Here is an 18,962-nt window from a genome sequence, read left to right on the forward strand (position 1 = left end):
AGAAGAAGGAGGAGGAGGAGGAGGAGGAGGAGGAGGAGGAGGAGAAAAAAGGCAATTGTTGCATGCTGCTTATGTCTTGGAGTTAGGAGAGTAAGGTTAATTTGGAGAGTGTCTAGTTTAAGTGTGTTGCCTGGATATTGCATTGATTGTGGCTTCCTTTGTTTTCTTCCAGGATCGGGATTTAGAGCGGCTTCGTAGAAAATGGCTCAATGCATTAACCAAACGTCAAGAATACTTGGATCAACAACTGCAGAAGCTTGTCAGTAAACATGGTAGGAAGAGAAGCTGGACCTTTCCCTCCTCATAGCTGTACAGTGGAGTGTCAGTAGCCCTCATGTAACCAGCTGAGGGCCCAATAAATGTGTTGGTTTGAATGGATGCCTGTTCTTGGTGTGGGGCATAGCCTTTCAAAGAACACTTACTTGGTTGTAATGATGTCTTCTTGTACTTCCTTCTGAGGACAGGGCACAGACATACATATAGGCAAAACATCTATATATATTAAAAAAGTAACTGGGCGAAAAGTACAGATGTTTCTTGTTGGAGGTACTGGGAACTTAGAAGCTTCGCCAGACTATCAGAGCCTGCACCAGCTCTGTGGGCTGCTGTAAGAAGCCTCTGCAAGTTCCCATTTACTCAAAGACAATGTGGAAACAGGCTGAAGAAATGGTTAAGAACACTGAACTGCTCTTGCAGAACTCCCTCTCTCCTTCGCCTTCTCCCCTCCCTCCCTCCCTCCCTCCCTCCCTCCCTCCCTCCCTCCGTCCGTCCCTTCCTCCCTCCCTCCCTCCCTCCCTGTAGCCGAGACACAAAGAATGGAGACAAGACAGGGAGTCTGATCAAGTCTCTCAAGTCTCTTTATTGGAAGGAAAGCCTGGGTATTTATACCCTTTACCACGTACCTTTCCCTCGTGGACAAGCACAGCTGAAGGCACTACGTCATGTGCCTTGCAGTGTGGATATCACGTGCGCCTAGCTAGCAGTGAGGAGACCACGTGCACCTAGCAGCATGGAGACCATGTGTGCCTTGCAGCTGGTGGCACTAAACAGCAAAACAAGATATGTGAGAAAAACAAGATGTTTATCAGAGTGTGCTCAACTGATTCGGGCTGTTGAAAACAAGTCTCTTGTCAGGATATATGGCCTGAGATGGCTGCAAAGATGATAGCTGCTTTCAGCTAGGAGTCGGCTCCCAACCCCTCCCTCCCTCCCTCCCTTCCTCCCTCCACCCACTTCATGCACATATACTCACACAGTAACCCCCCCCCCCCCATGCAGTAATCTGTCTAAATGCGGGAGCAGCAAGCAGAGTTGCTAGACCCTAATTCTGCTCTTCTAGACAAAACTGAGGATGATGCTGACCGAGAGGCACAGCTCCTGGAGATGCGGCTGACGCTCACAGAGGAAAGAAATGCGGTGATGGTGCCCTCTGCTGGGAGTGGCATTCCGGGGGCACCAGCAGAATGGTAAGGTCCTACAGTATGTCTTCTGAAACCCCCAGGGATGACCAGGCACTTTACTTCCCACTTGTGTTTTGCAGTGCTGCAATTAATGAATGGATGTTTCATAATGAGAACAGAGATATTGAAAAACTGTTAAATTATTTCCATGAGTTGGACATGACTATGACTTGAAACCGTTTTATTAAATAATATTGTTATTAGCCAAGGTAATTAGGATTTCTGAGAACTTAAATCAATATTTAGTACCACTGCACTTAGCATTAAAAAATAGTTAATATGTTAATTACTTGGATCATTTGTTCCCTTAAAAGAATGTTAGGTCATTATGTAGTTAGAAAACTGCATCTCAACCAGTTTTTGGTTTTGGTGCTTAAGCTGTGCTGTCAGCAAATGTTCTCTGACACTTGACTGAAATTAAAGATAGGAAAGCAAGTTAAGCCACAGGATCCCTTAAGTATGTCATTTGACAAGAAAGAAAGTTTTAGACAGGCTGCTGGTGAGCTGGTGAGTGAGTCTGTAAGCGAGCTCCATATCCCAGCACTGGAGGGGTCCTGCAGTCACTCATGAACCTTGTCTCACCATCTTAGAGGGACATCATTGCTCAGGCCATTGTCCCCTGAGGACACATGTGATCCTGAGAGACTGCTGTGTCTTGGATACCATACATAACCTGTTCTTCATGTTTTAGGACCCCAGTACCTGGGATGGAGACCCACATTCCTGTTATATTTCTTGACTTAAATGGTAAGTTAGAAGTAGCTTTCAGACGCTTACCTTGATAAAGCAGCGACAGGGTAACTCTTTATATATCTAGCTAATCATATTTCTGGTTGCAGTCATTCTGATTTAGGCTCAGTGCTCTGTGTGGTATTCTGATGCTGGACAAGGACCGTCCATCTCAATATCGATCTTGGTGTGGTGTGCAACCTCCCACCTTTTCTCCCCTTTCTGTCCATCTCTTTCCATCCCTAGGGCCTCACACATGCTCGACTACCACTGAACTACAGCCCAGCAGAGCAGCTATGGCAGTGATGCTCACATCTCCATGTGGCAGCCCTGCTTCTCTGAGAGTGCTTTATTTCCCTACCAATGTAGGGTATTTTTCCACACTGATGTTTTACTTCAATGCTCCAAAGAAAATGTCTATGTGGAAAGAACCAACAACTAGGGATACTGTGTTTTCTTAGCATTGTTTAATGACTTTCTCAGCTTTTTTGTGAGTTCCTGTGAAGTTAACCTTACTTGCTTATTTTTCTTTTTACATAACTGTTGTTTTTCCCCAACCCCCGCACACCCGTTTCACCAGTCTCTTGTCTATAGGAGGGAAAATAGAAAATTCAGAGGTAGGTTAGAGAGCTAAAAATAAGAAGTCAGCAGTTAAGCTCCATGAAACACCTGCAGAAGTGTGTATTAACACAGACTTCCCTAAATAGAGAAGCCTGGGTGTCCTCAGTGGTTCCCTTCACTGAGTAAAGTGTGTTAGAATGCTTGAGGGGCCCAGCATCTGGTGGCCCTGAGCTCTTGAATGTGCACAGGTTAGAGAGAAATGGGTCACCCACACCAGCTGTTCTGTCCACCCTGGGAGGTGAGAGTTCTTCCAGAGCTGTCACAGGACACTGTCTACCTTGTGCTCTTGAGCCTTGGAGGCTGAGATACTCTGGCCTGCTCTCGTGTTGGGTTTCCTGGACAGCTGAAAGGCAGGCCTCCAAGAGATTGGGGAGGATTGAAGGTCAGTAAGATTTCTTAGTTGTGCATTTGTTTTCTTCCCCAGTTAGAATGTTTTTGTAAATATACAAAGTACTGGATGTCACCATGACATTTTCATGTGTACATACATTTTGCTTTCCTTCTATGTACCCTCTCAGTGTGTTCTCCTGTCTCTGCTGTACACTTTTCATGGGTCCCTTTCTTCAGCCAAGTCATTCTCCCACAGTCACGCCATGTAGGCAGATCGATAGACAGATTTAGATTTGTAAATGAGAGAGAATGTAGCATTTGTGTGTTTCTCCCCAACTACTGTCCTTCTCTCCTCTTCCTTCTTCCCATTAAGACGATTCCTGCCCCCGTCCCCATGTTTTTTCCTTTTACCCTGTTATGGGGAAAAGATATATGTCTTGCTGTGTTTGGCTTATTTCACGTAACATGATGGTCTCTTGATCCATTCATTTTCTTGGAAATGACAAGAAGTCATTTCTTTATGGCTGAATAAAAGTCCATTGTGTAGATATACCACGTTAGCCTGGGACTCTGAAGAGACAGTCAGAACTTTGTTCAGTACTCCACATTAGTAGTGGGCTACACAAGAACACCTACTTTGCTTTGAAGGCACAAGCCTAAGGTAGATGGGGCACTGGGAAGTCAGGCTCGGCCGAGTGACCACAGGGCCCTGTGCAGTTGCCAGCTCCATTAGCCAGTCTGCACTTTTGTTAGGCTTAACTGAGGAATTGCTCTCGCTTTCTTCTTGTTTCTTAAGTGCACTAAAGGGTGGGGAGATTGGGCTGTGATCCCATCATTACCATTTATGAGCAGACCTCTCATAACCTCTTAGGTATCTTGGCTTCGTTTGCCTTCCATGTAAAATATGACACACGGGGAACAGCTTGGGTAATTTCTTGAAGCACTTTCTGGCTTTTGAATCTGTGAACTATTAAATGGTTATTATCAGTGTCATGTGAGATTGCAGGGCAGAAAGCAAGTGAAGTTTGAAGCAGAAGAATTTTAATAATAAGTGCGTTGGTTCATCCAGAGGGGGTTGGGAGGAGGGGTGTCCTTGAAAACAGCCTGGTGTTAAATGAAAGCTCTGCTTTCAGCGGATGATTTCAGCTCTCAGGATAATCTTGATGACCCAGAAGCCGGATGGGATGCTACCCTGACTGGGGAAGAGGAGGAGGAGTTCTTTGAGCTGCAGATTGTGAAACAACACGATGGAGAGGTAAGTCAGCATAAGCCCTGCCAGGAGCCTAGATGTCAGCTAGAGAGTGGCTTCCACAGTATAAGGGAAAACTCTATCAGTACTTAGTGAAGCTTGACCCTCACACCTGGTTCCCTCTACCTTCTCCCTTCCTTTCTTGGTGAGGGACTCATGTTGGTGTGGACAGCATCCACTGGCTGTGGCTGTACTCTATCCCTAACTCTGATTGGAAGAGAGGTGGCTGTCGATTGCTTTGAAGTACATAGAGCTCCAGGCTGGAAGGACACTGACTTTGGTATTTGCTCTGCAGTTCCTTCATAAGAACTTTTCTTTATTACAGAGCCTCACTATGTAGCTCTGGCTGGCTTAGAATTGGCTAAGTACAATAGACTGACCTCAGACTCGCAGAGATCTACTACCTTTGCCTCCCAAGTTCCAGGGTTAAAGGTATAGAACACCATGCCTGACCTAAGAGTTCTTTAAGAGAAGAAAAAGAAAGGCCTAGTGGTACACATCTATAGTGCTGGCACTTAGGAGGCTGAGGCATGAGGATGTGAATTCAAAACCAGCATGAGCTACATAGCAAGGTCTTTTCTTGAATAAAAAAAAAAGACCAAAAAAGAAAAACAACAACAACAAAAACCAAAACAAAACAAAACAAAAAACAAAAAGAAGACTGGAGAGATGGCTCTTCCAGGGTCCTGAGTTCAATTCTCAGCAACCACATGGTGGCTCACAACCAACTATAATAGGATCCAATGCCCTCTTCTGGTGTGTCTGAAGAGAGCTATAGTGTACTCATATAAATAAAATAAAATCTTTTTTTTTTTTTTAAAGGCAAAAGAAAAATGAAGGCATTGAGACAGACTCAGGATCTCATGGTTGAATCTGTGTGATGAGCATAGTCCTGGGGCTTTATTTCCTAATTTTGAATATGCTTGACATATGATATCAGCAGTACAGTATCTAAGAAACTCAGAGACGACCTGGGATATCAACTTTGGGTATTAGCCCTGTTCCCCTTGTTCACACCGTGCCCTTCCTTAGCCCTGAACCTGTTTGTGCTAGATGTTACAAGACAGGCCTGGGATCAGTCTATGTAAAAGTAGACTGTGGGGCCTTGGCAGTTTCTGCAGTTTGTAATTGTGGACTAAGAACATGGACAAAACCAAATCAGGATACCATCCTGTCAGTTTCCTGGATGTGACACTTAACTGCAATTTACTTGAAAGTGATGGAGTGCAGATTAAAATAGACAAGTGGCTTCACAGTGCTGAAGTTTTTCAAGCTTTCTTGATATTTAAATATTTTTAAAAAAACATATCATTTAACGGCAAGTAGGCTAATAAAGTACTGTCTTAGTTACCGTCTTATTGCTGTGAAAAGACATGCCCAAGGCAACTTATAAAAGAAAACATTTAATTGAGAAGCTTGCTTTACAGTTTTGGAGGATTATCCCTTAATCATCATAGTGGGGAGTGTGGCAGTAGGCAGACAGGCATGGCGCTGGAATAGTAGCCGAGAGCTTACATCCTGGACCACAATGGGATGGGGAGAGGGAGATGGAGAGGGAGAAAGAGACAGGGAAAGAGGGTGAATGAACAGAGCAGAAGCTGGGCCTGGCATGGGCTTTTGAAACCTCAGACCCACCTCTAGTGCCAAATGTCCAACAAAGCCACACTTCCTGATCCTTTCTAAACAGTCCACCAACTAGGAACCAAATATTCAAATATATGAGCCTGTAGGGGCCATTCCAGTATATGAGCATATAAGTACCAGCACAGATACCATGCCAAATACTTTGCAACCTCACATGACAACAGCCACATGCTCACATCCTGTCAACACGTCCGGGCAGTTCTCGAAAGGGACCCTTCACTCAAGCTACATGGCATTCTCAAGAGAGTTGACATGGCCTTGGAGAAGAAAGTGAAGAGCTGTCTTACCTTCTCTGCAGGTGAAGGCAGAGGCCTCCTGGGACTCTGCAGTGCACAGCTGTCCTCAGCTCAGTAAAGGTACACCTGCTGACGAACGAGTGTTCCTCATTCTGCGAGTGACAGTCCAGCTCAGCCATCCTGCCGACATGCAGCTGGTCCTACGCAAGAGGATTTGTGTCCATGTTCATGGGCGCCAGGTGAGGCTGACTGTGCCACTCATACTAGGAAGTTCTTTCCAGACATGGTCTGTGGAAGCCTGAGCCTTCCCTTCCCAGGTGCCTGTTTCTGTCCTTTACCGTACCAGTCTGTAAACACACACATGGTGTTCTCCCAGGACTGAGGTGGAGTCATAGAGGAGCCCTGCCTGCCATGAGGAAGTCCAGTGGCTTTGCTCCTTTGTGGTCTTCTGAATCAAGCAACTTGAGGAGGTTCCCTGGTGCGTCAGTTCTGCGATCTGTTGTTAGCCTGGGAGTACTAATAACACTGCCTTTTTAGAAGCCTTTGATTCTCAATTTGACTTGGGTTGTAAAATATTGAATAGGCAGTAGTCTGGGTCTTTATGTTTTTAGCTTGAAATTTTTAGTATATATATATTTCCTTCTTCTTTTCTTCCTGAAACAAGGTTTCTCTTATAGCTCTGTATGTCTTGGAACTCACTCTGTAGACCAGGCTAGCCTTGAACTCAGAGACCTGCCTGCCTCTGCTCCAATGCTGGGACTAAAGGTGTGCACCACCACTGCTCTTCTCAGTGTAGGTCTTTAAAGAGGCAAAGCCCATTTGCATTTCAGAGTACTTGTGTGGGCCACCTTCAGTTACGTGGTGTGCTGGGTGGGATAGCATCCTGCCAACAGAGCTGTGAGGAAGAGCCTTGCAAAGGAGGGCAGCTTTGGGCTAGCACTTTATATAGTGCTGGGCAGATGGGGGTGGGGGGCAGGTGGCTATGCCCTGCTGAGAAGGTAGTAAGGAAGGGAGGAACCCTGACACATGGAGTTTTCTAGAAATTCTCTAGGTAAGAGTTTAAACGCTGTTATTGGATTTGTAAATGTGAGGATTTGGAGGGTGGGTCTGGGGCCCCTCACTCTTTCACCTCCCTTTTGTGGGACATTTGAACACACAGACAGAGATGGAAATAAATCTTCTCATTTGAAAGAACACAGTCATGGTTGACAGACTCCAATGTGTAATCTCCATCTCTAAATATTAATCTTTAGTTCTAAATGTCACACTGATACCAATCTCTGAAACAGAGACTGGAGTAATGCTGTTAAAATCACAGCTCCTTAGCTCTCTGGTCTAATATCAATAAAATTGAGGTCAGGGGTTAGCTGCAGACTATTTGTGTATCTCCTACTCACTCCTCCTGTGCCCCTCTTCTGGGAAGTCTGAAGGGATGGAGAGAGGCCTCTGCTCCGGGGAGCTTCATGAAGAGTGAGTTTCTATCTGAGTCAGCTGTCCTGGTCACCTGACCTGCAGCATTCCCAACAGAGAGGGCACAGTGTGGAGAAGCCATTTCTCTTCTACCTTTTATTTTTGAGTAGGAGAAGCATGTTATTCCATTTCTTCCCTGTTGAAGTAATTTGATGGAAGTATTTAAGCCATGCCACTTCCCCAGTCTCAGATACTTCGTTCCTTTAAATTCCGTCTTCATATAGGACAGTAACAAACACATGGCAGGCAGCATCATTAGTTCAAGATAGTAAACACCGTCAGGTGGCGCTGCCCTCTACCACCCATGAGAAGCCATGGCTATCCCTGGACTATTCGTCTTGCTCTGAGTGCTATAAGGCATAGTTGAGGCCCTGAAGGGATGAAGAAAGTGAATGACTTCTTTCCATTCTGAGAGGCTCCGTCTGGGAGTTAGAGGTGGAGGGCTTGTCTTGGGAGAGGGTCAGAGGTCAACCTCAGGTATCATTCCTCAGGTGTTCTGAGAGACTCTTTTAAAAATTAGTTAACAATCACCAAATGGAAAATAAATCATCATTAGATAGGATTATAAAATGATGTGGTTTTAGCACCAGCTGATTTTCTTTTTTCCTTTGGGTTTTTGCATACTTCTGCCTCACCTTTTGCCTGATGCCTGTTCACTACTCTCCTTATCTTTATTCAACTGCATTCCGCCCTCATGGCTGCTCTCTTCAGCCTCTGCAGAATGTTCAATCTTCGCAGCTTCTCCAAATGAGTCATCTATGAATTAATTCAACAGTTCAATTCCTAACTGTGCAAAGAGCACAGTCAGCATAAACAATGACCAGGCACTCTTAAATCATCCTTCATAACGATCCTGCTTTGGTCAAGAATTTAATGTCTGAACTTGTCAATATTCATGGTACCAGATGTCTATCGTGCTGGAGGAGGAAAGTGTCGGCGCCCCAGTCCTTGCTTCAGTCTTTCTTAGAAGGTCGTTTTGTTTGTTGTACGTTCTGTCTTCGGGGTTTATTCAGATGCATGGAGGCAGCTTCCAGATCCCAGGTCTCAGTTCTTCCTAATCAGGTGCAGGACCCAAGGCACAGTACAGGTTCCAGTCCATTGGTTCTGTGCTTAAGTGAAGGGGCTATGCCTGGTGCTGGGGATCTTACACACTTGTGTCAGAAGCCTGCTCTTATATTAGCTCTGAGTGCAAAGCACCCTTTGTTGCTCTTTGTTACAGTAAACAGAGCTAGCAGGATTGGAAATAATGGTCTATATTTTATTTTTCTCTAGGGCTTTGCTCAAAGTCTTCTCAAAAAGATGTCTCATCGGAGCTCTATTCCTGGCTGTGGAGTGACCTTTGAAATTGTCTCCAATATTCCAGAGGTAATGTATTCTAGGAAGCTTGAACTGGATATAAACATGTAAAGACCTAATTCCTCAAAAAAATCACCCACCCAGGAAATACCATAGGCAATGAAACAGGCTGGTAGGATGGCTCAGCAGGCAGAGGTGCTTGCTGCCAAGCCTTGTGACCCGGATTTATTCCATCCCTGGAATCCACATGATTGAAGTATAGACCCAACTCCTGCAAGTTGTCCTCTAACTTTCACTTGCACTGCTACCTACTACAAACAAATAAATGTAAAAAATGAACCATCTACTTAGAAAAATGTATACATATTTTAATGAGTCCTCTATCCTAAACTTTTTGTACAATGTATTTGTGGCCTTAAAAGTTGAAATTTTAGTATTTTGTTTAAAGACCTCTCTTGTTTTAAAAAGTTGTTTATTTATTGAGTAAATGTGTAAGAGTACATGAGAGAGAGGTGAGGAGAGAGAGAAGTACCATGGCATGCCAGGGACGACAGCTTTCTGAGGAGTCAGTTCTCTCCTTCCAGAATCTTCCTCTATCACTGAACACTGAGCTTCCAGCAGGTTCCCCTGTGTCTGCTCCCATTTTGCCTTATGAGTCTGGGACTCACAGATGTGTGTCTTTGCATGCAGTTTCCTACAAGGGTTCCAGGGATCAAAGTCAGGTTCTAGGCTTGGCCTGCAGGTGCTGCTACCCATTGAGCCATATTTCTAGCCAAGAACTCTATTTTGAAAAGCAATTCAATGGCTTCTTATTTTAAAACACAACGGGCAGTAGCAATATGGTGTTAGTCATAGAGGGCAGAAACAGTCCAGTGTAGATATGTCTGGTGTAGAACCAGACTGAAGTCCAGTCTCTGTCTCTTACTAGCAGGTGAATCTGCATACTTTAAATCAGAGAATGATGTTTTCTGGGGAGAGGGTACACAGGGACTAGAGACTTGGGGCCTCTCCACAGGCTGTCAGTACTGCCTCTTAGTCTTAATTCCAGGTGGTAGAATTTGTGGATTTTGATTCTGCTAAGTGCTTTGATAGTGGGTGGACAATAATTGCCTTTTTTTTTTTTTTTAAGGAAACAGGGTTTCTCTGTGTACTCTTGGTTGTCCTGGAACTTATTCTGTAGACCAGACTGGCCTCAAACTTACAGAAATCCAACTGCCTCTGCCTCCTAAGTGCTGGGATTAAAGGTGTGTGCCACCACTGCCCAGGCAATACCTGCTTTAGCAGTCTGTATAGGGGAGCAAGAAGTTGATGGCACCTAGGCTTTGTTTTTTAGATTTTTGTACTGTTCCAGGGAATCCACCAGAGATGACCACTCTGACAGTTTACAGCTGACTAGGACCACATCTGGGTACTCGGGAACCTAGGTGCAACCCAGAGTTTTCAGAGCATTTTTAAGGTCAAAACCATGTGTTGGCATCTCATTTTGAAGCTTCAGGGGTGCTTTGCAGAAGCAAGCAGTTCAACAAAAACTAGGTGGTTAAATGTAGGGGGTTCCACACGATAGGGTAAGATAAGTTAGCTAGGACATCCTGACCTTGGGTTACTAGAGTAGACTTGGGTAATCTTCCATGGGATTCTGTATCAAGGAGATCCAATTGTAGTCAAACTTGAAATGATCTCAGCAAGGATACAAGATGGAGGGATCTTTGCATTATCTTCCCTATTACATTATGTTGCAAAGCTCTTGTCTCCAAAAGTATCCAGTGGTAACTTCCTCTTTCCTGGTTTTTTAAAGTTAATCTTACATATTAAACATTAACTATTTAAGTATTTAATTTGAAATTGAAGCCTCTTCAGCATTTGAGAATTAGGTTTGAGTATTTGTCTATAATTCTAGAACTGGGAGACTGAAGTAGGAGGATCATGAGTGTGAAGCTAGTCTGGGTTACTTAGTGAGACCCTATCATAAACAATAAACTCCCTGCCCAACCTCAAAGCCAAGGGCTGAGCCTAACTGTGATAGCACCCTTGTATAGCCTGTGCCCGGTCCTGAATACATTCTCAGCCGTCATCAGCCAAACAGTCAGCAAGGAAGCTGTTTGCAGCAATAGCTAATTAATTACGAGATCTTGGACTAGAAAAGATTACTCTGTGCTTCATTCATTGTTCTTCCTGAGAGTTAAAAGGGAAGGACTGCAGGGGAATAAGCTTAAGACTAAGCACCCTTGTGAGACTGGATGGCTGGTAATTCGCTAGGCTTCCAGAGTTAGCAAACATTGTTTCATCCCTCCTGACCCATAAGTTGCCCTTATTGAGAATTGGCAGCTCAGTCAGTAGAACAGGGTGGGGATTCACCTCTGTTCTCCAGAGCCTTTGGCCACTGCTGCTGCCCAGGGAGGACTCAGGTAGTGTTAGAAGATCAGCAATCTGAGCGTCAGGCTGCTTGACAGCAGCTAGGGCCTTGCCTGCTTCCACTCCCATCTCCACACTGCATCAGCATCTCACTTAAATATTGGGGACTATAGATCTCCTCTTTGTCTAGTGGGTTGACCCAGCTCACATGAGTCCTAGGGGGTAGCACCATCTTGCAGAACTGTCGTCGGAATGGTATTTCTACCATTTCTATAGGTGGATTTCCAGACCACCTGCAGAATCCTTTCTAGGTAGTAATTGGTAGTGACTGTGAAGTGGGTACAGCTGTGTTTGGAATGTTTGTGAAGGCTGCTGTTTAAGCAGCCTTTCCAGGTTAAGCTGGTACCTAATGATGGGTCATGATTTCTGGGGGAGAGGGCATTTTGAGTTCTAAAAGCTGATGTTAAAATGGAGCTTGGGGTCCCATTGAATTTTATCAATTCAGAGTCCTTTGTATGGGTATGTATGTGTGACTGTGCATGTATCAATGTGTTTGAGCATGTGTGTGTATGTGGTGCATCTGTAATGATGTCTTCAGTGTAGTTTCAGCATGCATCCTTCAGTTCAGGATGAATGTGTGTATGTGTGCGTGCCTGTGTGTAAAGCATCTGCAACACTTTCTTTTTCAGCCTTTTTAAAATTTTGTTTATTTTTTTAACTGTGCATCATTTTGTTCTTCAGGATGCCCAGGGAGTGGAGGAGCGAGAGGCATTGGCAAGGATGGCAGCTAATGTGGAAAACCCAAGTTCTGCTGACTCTGAGGCTTATATTGAGAAGTACTTGAGGAGTGTACTGGCTGTGGAAAACCTCCTGACTTTAGATCGTCTGCGTCAGGTTAGTGGTTAACAGTGCTATGGTGGAGGCCCATGTGGCCTCTGTACTTGATTTTCTGGAGTCTGGTTTGAAGAGTTTACTCTCACAAAATCCACTGACTGCATGGGGTCATTCTGTTTTGTCAAGTCATGGCTGGTACTTAAAGAATGTGGACAACCTTGAACCATGTGTGTTGGAGTGCACCTCTCATATGTGCCTCTCTTTGATGTATTTTCCAATTCCCAGGAAGTGGCAGTGAAGGAGCAGCTGACAGGGAAAGGGAAGCTGAACCGGAGGAGTATTAGCTCTCCCAGCATGAACAGAGTGAGTCTCTCTTGCTGCTGCCTTCTTGTCAGGATGCCTTATGCCTCCTCTTGTCATATCTGTGCGTGCTGTTAGACCCAGGATGCTTGCTTGAGTGTCATGGGCACACATTGCTCATTTGTTGTCACCACCTGGCCAGCACAGGTTGGGAGGTCACAAGTGTGTGTGGAGCTTAAACCCAGCTTTGCTGCCCAGGGCAAGAAAGTCATTTTCTGGGCTTTAATTAATTATTTTTACATTAGGAAGCTTGGTATATGTTTGTAGACCAATCACTTGAAGGCCATTGAGGGTAGTATAAATGAGTAAAACAGGTTACATGTATTTTATATAACTATGTCTAAGATGTGTTGGATTAAAAATATATATAGTTCATATGCACATTGAACATGGAGATAATTATTGACAAAGAAATGTGCCAGCAGCTCTTTATCTGCTCCTTATTTCTGTGAAGATGTGGGGATGAAGAGCAGGTGCTCATTTGTCCTTGGCTGCTCAGCTTTGTTGGAAAGAGCAGCTGCCTCAAACCTGGTGTTTGGGAATGACAAGCAGGGCAGGTTTTCCACTGGTGAGCCCGTGGTTGCAGAGGTGCAGGAGGCATGTCTGACCATCACAGACCTGAAGTGCAGGGTCACTCTCAGGCATGTAGAAATTCCACTAGTTCCAGGTCCCTTCAGAAAGTTATTAACATATGGCAAATGCAGAGATTTGGTATCTGGGGTACTATAATCTGCCTAAGGCCACCTTCGACAGGTCAGGTTCACTGAGAAGGGGCATGGAGTTCTTGATTAATCACTAAACAAATTTTTCTCTGAGGGACTAAAAATTTTTTGGAGTGAGTGAAAAAGTCTCTGGAGCTGGAGAAAAAGGAGGAAAATATCATACACACAGACAAATACACACATGTACACACAGACACGCACATGTACACAGACACACATACATGTACACACAGACACACACACATGTACACACATTCATACACACTCTCATACTCTCTTACTTGGTGGGTAAAGCAAAACAACTCCCTTCACTTATATCCCCCAGCAGAATCTCTCAAGCAGTACACAATTACAATGTGGCTGTATTCTGTTTTTCTTTAAGTGAATAATTACAATGAGTAAAAAACCTGCCTGTTCCCTAATGCCTTTACATGATTAAATGTTTCACGTAGTACAGATAAAAAACAAAGTATTCCCAAGAACCCACATATAGTTGTATCTAAGCAACTTGTTATAGATTAACAAAATGTAAGCAAGTCTTTCTTGGCCAGTTTCTCTTACTGGCAGGGTGTAATTTGTACTTACAGAGAAGGGATCAATTGTTTTATTATTTATCTTAAAAAGCAGTCTATAAAATTTTTTTAAAAAGAATCACAAATCTAAACTTTCATATAAAAAACCATCAGTCATTGCTACTTTACATCATCAGGGTGCACACCTACCAACTAACAATTTTTTATCAAATCATATCAGGAAGCCGAGGGCAAAAATGGTTACAAGAAAATAATCATTGCCTTAATCACCAGACCAGCCTTAGCAAGAAAGGCTTTCATCTAGTATTAGTTGGGCTACCATTGTTCCTGTACCCTGACCTCAAAAACATTCCTGGCTCAACTATTGAGGTGTGTGACTTTCTGAACTTTAAATTGTCCCCCAAGATTTTCTGCATCAAAGCCACCAGTGAACACATTGTAACCTAATGTCTACATCTCCAAATTCTTTCTAGGAGTGATGGATATTACTAGCAATCTCCATCTCTAAGTTCTTTCTGGGAGTGGTGATTGAGTAATAATCTGCTGCAACAGCAATGCTGGAAAAGACCAGTTACTGTTATTATAAGTGCCGATGATTAGGAGGGGCATGATGACTGGGGGCAGCAAGCAGAGCGAAACTACCACAGTGTGAAGTCCTCAGGATGCACAGTCCTCATTCCTCTGCCTCTGACGGGCACACCCATCGTGGCTGTACTGACTGATGGGCTGCATTCCATGAGTTCTAAAACTGTTTGTTGTTCTCTCACATGAGCCTCAACAGTAATCTAAATAGTTTATTCTTAGACAAAATGCTCAGGCCATGGCAGGATCCAGTGACATTAAAGGGGTGAAATGTCTTCTGTTCAGACCCAGTGAGGTATCAGCCCAGTGTATAGTGGACACTAGAGCCTAGGTAAACCACCCATGGGAAGTTGCTGGTAACTACTCAGTGGTTTTCATATCCCAGAGACGGTACTGGTCTGCAGTATTGGTCTTGGTTGGTTGGTTGGTTGGTTGGTTGGTTGGTTGGTTTGGTTGGTTATGATTTTTTGTCTCACTGTGTCTCTCTGACTGGGAAACAGGATAACCTCAGACACACTGTGATCCTCCTGTCTCTGCCTCTCAAATGCTGGGGTTACAGGCACAGGCACTCAGGCCCTGTTTGATTTGATTTTCAAAGCAAGCTCTTTCTAGATGCTCTCATGCTTTTACATTAATCCTCTTTTATCTCTTCCCAGTTGTCAGGAAGCAGACAGGAGCTTAGCCCATCCCACAGCCTAGGCAGCAACAAGGTGAGTTAACACTTAACTCCTCGCCTTTCTGCTCAAACCTCTGTCCTTACATATGTCTGAACTCTTCCTACACACCTTGGTTTTGCGACATTTATTGGACAGAGTTCCACGTTGGTTTTTCTGATCCTGCCGTTGAGATTCACTAACATCCTCTTATAGAATTAAAAAGTTTGGTTTTGCTAAAAGTTATCTTTCTGCTTATAATATTCTGTTTACTTATGAAGAGGAAACTTCAAATTTTATTTATAATAGTAAAGCTAGGATATAATGATATAAAACTTACAAGAAATAAAAAATATAATTATTATTATTACTTATTAGGAAAAAAGAAAACATGTAAATCCCAGTAACAGCTTTATGCAAATAGAAACACACTATTGTTTGCTTAAAAAGGTCAGCACTTCTTGCAGCTGCCTTGACCTGGGTGTTACCCCTCACAGTTTGTTTCTGTCACTCTGAGGTGCCTGGCTAAGTGTTGGTGCTGTGCTGACAGGATGACCCTAGAGTACACTGGGAGTTTGCATTGTCATAGTGGCAGTGTAATGTGGGGAGTTACTTCAGAATGACTCAGGGGCGTGTAGGGAAATAGAGATTGGCTGATTGATAATTGTTAAGGCCAAGTGGTGTTCATGAGAGTATCTCTATTCTTGTTAATTATTCTGTATTTGTGTTTGACATTTTCTTTATGGAAACGTAAGAAACAATGAAGATGAAATTAAAATGACTAGGATTCATTTTAAAATCAGGCTGTTACCATGCCTGAAAACATAACCATACCCACACATGAAATCACACAAGCGCACATGTGCACACAGACATGGTGGAGTTCAGTTAGTACATGGGCTTGGAAGATACTGTGGTTTGGTTCTTGCATCAGTCCATTGGAAGGAAGTAGAGATTTTGGGAACTTAATTGTGTGATGGTTTTTGAGTGTGATTATAGGAGTTATTAAGGGAAATATATGTAATAGGAAAGAAAAGGCCTGACTTTGTGTGTTTGGGGGAGGTGCATTTAACTCAAATCCTCAGTTATAAATTCCTTGTAAGAAGTGGCTAAGGTTTTTGCTTTTCTGTCTCCTCGTTCTTTCCTTATCATAAAATTGAGACCATGACATGCTTCCTCTGCAGCAGTAGGAAGGGTGAAGGGACACAGATGCACTCCAGGCTGAGGCAGATAGAGTAAGAACCACACATAGGGCATACACCTGCTCTCCACACATCCTACAAGGGTTGCAGTGAGGCGGTGTCTATGTGTGGAACCCCAAGGGTGACCCCATGTGCACATAGGCAAGTAAAGAGCTGGAGTTTACATTTTGGATAGAAGCCCCTGTGTGACCACAGGCACAGGGTGAACAGTCTTGTCCATAGGAGAGTGGGGTGAAGCCCAGGAAGGAGGGGCCTTGTTTAGAATTCCTGAGTCAGTATATGCTGAGGTCTTGGTGTGTGTGTGTGTGTGTGTGTGTGTGTGTGTGTGTGTGTGTGTGTATGTGTGTGTGTGTGTGTGAGACTTGGGATGGACTGTCTAGCTGAGCCCCAGCCATCTTGCTGCTGGCTGTAGTGTGTAGAGTACTCCAGAGTGTTGTATGTAGTTATCAGTGTGAAGGGAAAAAGTGTATTTGGATAGGAGGGACTATGGAAGGGAAAAGAGATGTCCTTGGGAAGAAATAGAAGCAGTCAGTTACACTAAAGAGATGGATTCTGGGATCCTGTGGGCAGGAAGAAATGTTGTGTGGGGAAGGAGCGGACTAGGTGCCATTCAGACTTTGTGACAGAGTAGATTACTGTGGGGGGGGGGCAGGTGAGGCTGTGGGAATGTGTATGTGTGTGCAGAGAGAAGGAGGTGCATAGAGCATGTTGGACCTCGATACAACATTGAGGGTGAGGACCGTAGGGTTGCTTGGCGGTGGTACCGGGTGAGTGCACCTTTCCAGGCCATTTCTGCTGAGCACTGGGAGAGATCAGGCTGAGTCTCTAGCAGTCTGTCTGTTGTATTGCTTGAGGTGAAAGAACATTAAATGTTTCTGTTACTGTCCTAGCAACTTTCTTTTCTGTTCTGGATGTCTTGGGGTTTCTGATTAACTTGGAGAAAATGGTGCTGTTGTTTCAAGCTGCTCAGATTTGGCTTGTGTGATGGTTCTGTCTTGGTGACTCTGGCTTGGTACAGTTTACAGTGCTCAGACTTTGACGCACCCCCATGTCTGTCTGTCTGTCTGTCTGTCTGTCTGTCTCTGTTTCTCTCTGTCTCCCTCTCCCTCTCCTCCCTCTCTCCCTCTCCCTCTCCTCCCTCTCCCTCTCCCTTTCCCTCTCCTCCCTCTCCCCCCTCCTTCCCCTCCCCTTCCCCTCCCCCTCTCCCTCTGCCTCCACCTCTCCCTCTCCCTCTGTCCCTTCTCCCTCTCCTTCCCTACCCCCACCCCCTCAGTGCTATGGCTTCAGGTAACGTGATTTCCATGGCTGTCAGTTCCACCATGAAGACATCTTTGCATCCTCCTATGCATCTGGCTGTAAGCAGCCTGTGAGTACTACCTTAGGCTGTTGCTTTCACTCCTGGGCCAGGAGGTGAACTGCTCTGTCACAGATGCCTGTGGGTAGGACAGGCAGATGGCAGCAGACAAGGATATTACTGGCCATATGAATGGAATACAGACCATAAGGTAGCTCCCCATTTTCCTGTGCAGGGCCTAAAGCAAAGCACTGTAAAAGATTATCGGCTCATGAATGTTTTATGTCATATCTTCTCACTAGTGAAAAAAGAATCGTATTTCCCTCAGAATTAAGGAACAAGACTCAACCCTGTAGCCTGTATCATTTTGAATGTATAAGATGGGTTATGAACATCTATTGGAGAGTTCCTAAAGGTATACAGATTTTTAAAAGGTCAGAGGACCTGTCAAACCCTTAACCACAGCTGTGCTTACAGTGACTCGGCACAGGTATTAGGGTGTCACAGAGCATCCTGATAGTGGCAGAGGAAACCAACTGCACACCTGTGCTGTGGTTAAGTACTACACACATGCACAGGCACATGGGCAAAAATGCTCCATCTTGATTTCTCTACAAGGAAGTATTTAATGTCTAGGGAGTTAGTACTACAGATTTCAACCCAGATTTGATGATGCTAAAATTGCTAGAAAATGTATTTTGAAATCATCAAAAATAATCCTCATGTTAGTTATGTCTGTCTTGCAAGCATTCATGGGGTCAGCTCTAGTTTTCTCTCAATCTGAGTGTGCTCTCAGCTCTGTGCTACAGAGCAAGTGGCATTAAGGGGGTGTCAAGAGGCAAGAGGGGAGAAGGATGATTGAACTGGGGTTAATGGGGCCATGAGAACTTGTTGAGTTCAGTTAGCTGTGTGTGCCTGCGTGCATGCATTTGGACACACTTATTTATTGAGCATGTTTTATTTATTGAAGCTCTTCCATGTTAAAATCAGAATTGCTTCACCAAGATTGAGTTGGTAAAGTAATTAATTAAAGAGCTTGATTATTACCATCACCTTAGAGCCCAAAGGAATCCTCATAGAAAGTCTTACAATTAAAAATATAAGATGTGACCATATTGAAGTGGGTTTTGCTTTATGGGATGCTTTGCCTCTGTTTTAGAGAAATTTTTAATAGATGCAATGAAAACAAATTCTTTATGACTGTCTACTTGTGGGTATCCCATGCAGAATTAATTTCAGCTTGTTGCTGGCCTTGGCACTGCAAAGCTGGCGGTGTATTGAGACATTCTATAGTACAAGGACAACTGTCAACAAGTCTGTTGTCATTCCTAAAGCCATTTTAGAAATGGCATTTGTATTGAGTTAGTAAAGCAGTGTTGTTGTCTTCTCAGGTGG

At 44.1% G+C, this 18,962-nt stretch overlaps 1 protein-coding gene across 1 annotated transcript in view; it reads left to right on the top strand.

The window, feature by feature from the left end:
* Kif13b (kinesin family member 13B) overlaps positions 1 to 18,962 on the top strand; it is a 159,126-nt gene that overhangs the window by 115,431 nt on the left and 24,733 nt on the right. The window contains exons 28-36 of the mRNA XM_028758708.1: positions 173 to 272; positions 1,340 to 1,466; positions 2,152 to 2,207; positions 4,274 to 4,395; positions 6,332 to 6,508; positions 9,012 to 9,104; positions 12,129 to 12,281; positions 12,507 to 12,584; positions 15,075 to 15,128. Of these exons, the coding sequence (XP_028614541.1) occupies positions 173 to 272; positions 1,340 to 1,466; positions 2,152 to 2,207; positions 4,274 to 4,395; positions 6,332 to 6,508; positions 9,012 to 9,104; positions 12,129 to 12,281; positions 12,507 to 12,584; positions 15,075 to 15,128 (960 nt within the window). The remainder of the gene's footprint in view (positions 1 to 172; positions 273 to 1,339; positions 1,467 to 2,151; positions 2,208 to 4,273; positions 4,396 to 6,331; positions 6,509 to 9,011; positions 9,105 to 12,128; positions 12,282 to 12,506; positions 12,585 to 15,074; positions 15,129 to 18,962) is intronic.

This window comes from Grammomys surdaster, unplaced genomic scaffold (assembly GCF_004785775.1).
Source record: "Grammomys surdaster isolate TR1022 unplaced genomic scaffold, NIH_TR_1.0 126219, whole genome shotgun sequence".
Taxonomy (NCBI): domain Eukaryota; kingdom Metazoa; phylum Chordata; class Mammalia; order Rodentia; family Muridae; genus Grammomys; species Grammomys surdaster.